The sequence below is a fragment of the Vigna unguiculata genome, chromosome 1 (genome assembly GCF_037176805.1).
Source record: "Vigna unguiculata cultivar grain cowpea cultivar isolate G323 ecotype 2 chromosome 1, ASM3717680v1, whole genome shotgun sequence".
Classification (NCBI taxonomy): Eukaryota; Viridiplantae; Streptophyta; class Magnoliopsida; order Fabales; family Fabaceae; genus Vigna; species Vigna unguiculata.
Genome location: NC_140792.1, coordinates 5,919,452 through 5,925,824, shown reverse-complemented (window position 1 = coordinate 5,925,824; position 6,373 = coordinate 5,919,452). Strand labels below are relative to the sequence as shown.

Below are 6,373 nucleotides of genomic sequence, written 5' to 3'. Positions count from 1 at the left end.
TTTCAATGTAAAAATGATGATATCAAAGCACATTTATTATTCCTTAACCAGTGCCCTTAGAGCACTGGTTAGCATTCTCCATACTTTAATATGTCACTTTCAAGTAGATGTGAAGATTATAACTACTTCACATATTATTTTCTTAAAATAAGGAATGCATCATGCACTCTTGCATGTGTCTCTCGACCTTTGATGTAATCACTCTTAATACGGTAAGATATTGATAAACTCAAGGGGTATTAGAGAAGGCAAAACTCAAGGAACAACATGTGGAAGTGGCAGAAGTAATAATAATGGAGTGACATTCAAAATAACAAAATAGAAATAAGAACAAGTTGTAAAGGAAAAAGGATTAAGGAATGAAGTAAGAAGAACACTCTCACCTTGTGATGAAATCCTAAAGGATAAGTGCAAAGAAGATTTGTCACTAGAAGAAGCTCTATAAGAAATTAAGAAAAATAATAATAGTAAAACATTTTCAAGACACTTCAATTTGTCTCACAAAATCAATTTGTATTCAATCATATGTAGACTAAGGGGAGAAAGAAAGAATTTGTATTCAATCATATGTAGACCAAGGGGAGAAAGAAAGGTAGTTTTAAGTTGATTACAAGTAATATGAAAGCAAGTAACAACAACAACAATAATAATAATAAGTGTGATTTACCTACAAGAACAATCACTACAAGAAAATTACGATTTACTTACATATAATTACATCCTGATTTGAAATTGTAGGTAAATTAGGTATTATAACATTGTCAACACCCAATTTCTTCCGGGTAAGAAATAAAAATTTCCTTTAAAATAATTAGGAGAAGGGAAAAATAGGAAAAAGTGAGCATTGATTTGTATATAGATATATTCCTATTACTTTCATCCCATTTTTAATTTTTATTTAATTTTATCTTGCTTTATTTTATTTAATTTTATCTTTAAACTTTTAATTTAAATTTTAATATTTTTGTTTACTTTTCTTATTTTATTTTATTTTATTCTTTTTGAAAAAATATAAAAAAAAGTGAAAATAATTAAAATGAGAAAAAGTAAAATGAAAGTCAATGGTGCGCCTTCTCTGCACTTTTGAGACTTGGCATGAGAAAGGAAATGGTGGGGAGGTGTATCACTGCGTGGCAGCGCCGGTGGAATGGCAGAAGCCAACCTGCATCTCACTTTTGGCCCGAATATGAGAGAAAGAGAAAACTAGCATGGTAAGAACAACGGTCAAACCATTTGAAAAAGGGAGACTTTGGCACAAGGGGCAGCTCACTCACGGGGGGAGAAGATACCATTTCAAAAATACAGTTCATATAGTTTGAAAGAAAAAAAGGAAAACGAAAAAAGGAGAGTTGGGGGAGATCGCAGAGGTTTGGGAGAACAAGACAAAGCCACAGTGAAAAGAGAAAGGGTTGCACGAGTGAAGGAGCATCAAGAGGTAAGTATCGCTGCCATGGAAAATGAACTGAAAATGTATGTGACTTGTTGTGCATGGTTAAATGACCGAATATGATGTCTGTTGTGTTGTTCTGTTGTGCTCTTTTGGTCCAACTACAACGACTAACATCAATGTCACGTAATACACTCCATCCTCCTTCACCGTTCTATTCTCCTCTCCTCCGCCTTCACCATTCTATTCTCCTCTCCTCCGCCTGTACACACATAGACCAACTTTATCTTCTAACCTTCACAGAAACTTCCCAACCGAACCCGATAGCCACAGATTACCTCCATTTATCCATGCCGTCTCCATTTCCCAAAGGCAGCCAAATACACACAAACACCAATCCTTCCCGTTATCACCACCTTCCCGCCGCACTCATAGAACCACCACCTCAAATTCATATCACCACAATTTCAACCTGCAAATAAAACATACAAGCAAATAACCAGAGTCACATACATTTGTAAACCACTCATTGTTCTGCAATCTCCATTCACACCGAATCAAAACCCCATTCCAGTCTCATTTTCTCCGATCAGTCACATCCAATCATAGCACAAAGATGAACAAAGGAGTAGAAACCATCGTCGGCGGCGAGGCCGCCGGCGGTTCGGAGCTTTGAACGGAAAACGCGCACAAATCGCAGCGACCCTGGGTGTCGCGAGAGCAGCGCGAGTCGAGCCTGAGAAGAGAGGGAGCAAGGCTTGAGCATCTGTCTCGCGCAAGAAGAAGAATGAAAGGGTTAGGGCGCGGCGGTGACGATCTGGGTCGCGAAGGCCGGAGGTTGAGCTTCCATAGTGCTCGCGTGTCCCGATCGTGGTGGCCGGTAAGGTGGCGGCAGGTCTTAGTTGGCTACGGAGGTGCGACGAAGGAGCCTCGCGCGCGAAAGAAGAAGCAAGGAAGAGAAGCGACTCAGGGGGGTTTGGTTCTCGCCGGCGACACTGCCGATGGTGATTGGCGTCGACGGCGTGGCCTCTCGTCGGTGGTGGGAAGTGCGGTGGCGGCACTGACGGTGTGGTGTGCGGTGATGGGAAGAAGAGATGCATGAGCATAGATAAAACATTAGGTTAATCAGGTTTTAATGTGTCTTAGGAAAAATGAATCAGCCCACTTCAGCTTGCCGCACCTCCATCCTTTTTTCTCACACCCCCTTTTACTTTAGGAACTCTTCGTGTACCCCCTTTTTTTAACCTGTGCACCTCCACTCATTTGTTTTGTTTTTGTTGTGTATTTTTCTCTGTCGCACCCCCCTTTTTAATCTGTGCACCTCCACTCATTTGTTTTATTTTTGTTGTGTATTTCTCTCTGTCGCACCCCCATTTTTAATCTCTGCACACTCCCAGATCCCTTGTTTGTTTTGGGCCTGTTTTTGACCCTTTGTTGTCACTGATTGCAACCTATGTTTCACTACACACACCTCTAGTAACTACTTCCTGCATCCCTAAGTTCACTAACTCCACTACTCATTTGTGTATTATTCCTAGTTTAGACTTGTTTTATTTTTATCCCCACTTTTAATAAAGACACCTCATTTACTTCATGTACCTCTCACTAATTACTCATGTACCCTCGTGTTTTGTTTTCCACTTTCATCCTTCTTAATTAATTTGTTTCTTTATATTTATTTACTTTTTCATTATTATTATTTATTTTCGTTTTATTGTGTCTGTCCGGTCGCTCGCACCACGTGACACTTATTTTCAAAAAATACCAAAAATAGTTTTCTTTCTCTTTTAGTGTTTGTCTGACCGCCCGCGTTGTGTGACACGTATTTTCAAATAATCTCAAAAGCACCAAAAAAATTCAAAATACAAAATATCAACATTCTCAAACAAAAGTCTTTTTTAAAGAACTACGTAACCCTGATTTCTCATTTTGAATGAGAATACGTAGGACCAAGGTCAATCCTTGTCGGGCCCAAAAAATTTTAAAAAATATTTTTTGTTTCTTTTTAGCATTATTGTCTTATTAATTTTGGGGAAAATTAACATTTTAAAAATCACGTCAACTTTGCATTTTTAATTAAAGGTACCGCCCTCGGGCGGGCGCTGTAGGGTGCTAACACCTTCCTTACGCGTAACCGACTCTCGGATCCAGAATCTGGTTTTTCGCAGACTTGTCTTATCTTTATGGTTTTCCATAGTTTTCCAGAATAACTATGGTGACGATTCCAAATCTCTTTTTCAAACTCGTTTTCTATTTTTTTGGTTCGTCGTCCCGTCGCGATTCTGGTTGCGACAGATGGCGACTCCACTGGGGAAATATCAGAGAGTCAAGCCACTTAATTAGAAATTCAAACTTGATGTGATTTTCCTAATGTTTTCTTTCTCCCTTTCTTTTATTTGTGTATTCTTGTCTTCATATGTGCTTGTATATATTTGCTTCTTAGATTAATTGTATTTTGAATTACTTTGCCTATTTTGATAATATTTTGAAATTGCAATATTTGCCTGGGAAGTTTTCTGTCTGTTTTGCAGGTGGGGATTTGGGTATGCATCATTCTCCCTTCACACACACACATTGCACATTACATGAGTGGGGCCCTACACCCGGGTCTGTCTAACTTAGAATTAAAGGGGATTGTGTAGCAATGCCACAGTGGATGTACTTCCCAAGTGGTCGTTGTGAGAATCCCAGCTAGAGTTTGTTTGCTTCGTTGGTACTCCCGCATCTTATTGTCTACCAACTGTTGTGGGAAATGCTAGGAAGTGGGCCATAGCTCTAGTGACCTTGATCTTTAAGTATTAAGAAACAATCCTGGTGAGGCATGTAATTTAGCGTAGAACCATTAGGCGCCAAACCTCTATTAAGGCACAAAGGGAGGCATTACCTTAATTCTCATCTCGCCTTTCTCATTTTATTTCGATTTGCGATAAATTCATGCAGTTGTACATTCTTTTATGGCATCGTTGTACATGCATTTTGATTATTTGTTCAGGCATAACATGTACCCTGTCATAACATGTCAACATTTTTTGTGATTCTAGGTCAGAGATTTTAAGGTCGTGATTGAATTTGTGAGAAACAAGAGAAATTAACATGGAATTTCGAGTCGGGGGAAATTTAGGGTCAGATACCTTGAAGAAGAAGCTACCTATCAGAGTTATAGACAGTAATTTGAGTGGTTTAAGGGAAATAGTGCAACAAATGAAGACTATATAGAAGAATGCTTTCAAGAAGCGGCATGGGAACTTATTGAGGTTGCTGAATGTGGAAGTCCAAGCATCGGCAGTCACTGCTCTGGCTCAATATTATGATCCGCCACTCAGATGTTTCACCTTCCAGGATTTTCAATTGGCACCAATAATAGAAGAGTTCGAACAAATTTTGGGCTTGTCAGTGGAAGATAAAGTCCCTTACAGACATTCAGAGCAACATGCATCTATCTCTACGTTGGCTGGAATCTTGAAGGTACACCCTACCGAGCTGAAGGGTAAGATGGTCTCCAAGGGCAACTCGAAGGGGATCCCTCAAGGATATTTAGAAGGGCTTCTGCGTCGTTTGGCGGAAAAAGAAATGGGGGAGACGTTCATGGATGTGTTGGCTCTCACACTTTATGGAGTCATACTCTTCCCTAACATGGAGAATTTTGTTGATCAAGCCGCCCTCGATGTGTTTGTTGCCTACAAGATTCATTCAGAAAGTCCAGTCACGGCGGTTCTAGCTGATGTGTATGGGAGCTTGAACCTATGCCACACACTCAAGAGGAAGAAGATGCTATGCTGTGTGCCTGTGTTGTACGTGTGGTTTATATCCCAAATTCGTCTAGGTACATTGAATGTCGAATGTCTTATTGGAGAATTACCACCTGGCGGCATTGAAATTCGGGGGGCGAAGGAATGGGCCCAGTTTTGTGCGAGTTTGAATGGGGGAAGAATTAGATGGTGTGTCCCGGGGTTACCGAAGTCACGTGTCATTTCTTGTGGGATTTTCCCTAACGTCCCCTTAATAGGCACTAGAAGTTGCGTGAATTATAACCCTGTCTTGGCTCAACGACAATTTGGGTGTCCGATGAAGAGCTCCCCAACTCCAGAATCTTTAGTTGCTGTTTGGACTTATGATGAAGAAGGAATTTCCCTCGATCTAATTCGACGAATTAGGAGTGCTTAGGGCGAGGTCCTGCGCGTAGAAAAAGACCTAAGGCCATAGGTAATCGACGAGAAGATATCTTATCGATGATGGATTCTGGAAAGGGTTAACGCGATCAAGTTACCTTTCAAATCAGACTCTTCTGCTCCTGAGCGGTCAGAACCTGCTGAGTCCGAAGAAATGAAGGGGTTGAAAGAAGAAATGGAGAAGATGAAACTCAAAAATGTCAAATTAATTAATGAACTTCAAAGTCTTCGACACGAGTATGTGGATCTGAGACGTGATAAAGAGGAAATGACAAAAGCATATGAAGGGATTCTTAGGAAACAAAGAGAAGAACGAGATCATGCTTTCAGGGTTAAACAGGACTTGGCTGCAGCCAATACCGCATTAAAATCAAGGGAGATGCGGCGGCGACATCTAAGCGCCAAAGGGATCAATTGTGTGACGAATTTAAGAGAGAGAAGACCGAAGCACTAAAGCGGTTGCACAACGCTCAAGTTAGGATTAATGAGTTTGAACGACAGACGAAGGAGATGGTGTCGACCTATGAGATGAAGATGGATGAAGAACGTTGGCACAAAGCTGAATTGGAAAAGGAACATTAAGAGGTGATAAGTCGAATGAATGAATACTCAGTTGAGCAGGAAATGGCCATGGAACATTGGAGGAGATGTTTCTCACAGCTGGCTTCCTTGGCAAATGGAGCAATCGAGGATATTCCGCAATTATTAGCTGAAGCAGAGGCTGCACTACCGATATTTAATCCGCCTAGGGAAATTGAGGCGTCCTTTAGTCATTGTAAGGAATTGATAAGGGAGATGAAGAACATGATAGCCAGGG

General features: G+C 40.5%; 1 protein-coding gene across 1 annotated transcript; it reads left to right on the top strand.

Annotated features, from left to right (window-relative positions):
* The first annotated feature begins 4,480 nt into the window (after positions 1–4,480).
* Positions 4,481–5,551, top strand: LOC114187564 (uncharacterized). The gene is made up of 2 exons (XM_028075843.1): positions 4,481–4,553; positions 4,659–5,551. Exons 1-2 carry the CDS (start codon positions 4,481–4,483, stop codon positions 5,549–5,551), a joined length of 966 nt encoding a protein of 321 aa, XP_027931644.1.
* Positions 5,552–6,373: the final 822 nt, after the last annotated feature.

Coding starts and splice junctions, on each gene's coding strand:
- LOC114187564 (XM_028075843.1), top strand. CDS start 4,481: ATGGAATTTCGAGTCGGGGGAAATTTAGGGTCAGATACCTTGAAGAAG. Junction 4,554..4,658: donor ACCTATCAGAGTTATAGACA/GTAATTTGAGTG, acceptor TGAATGTGGAAG/TCCAAGCATCGGCAGTCACT.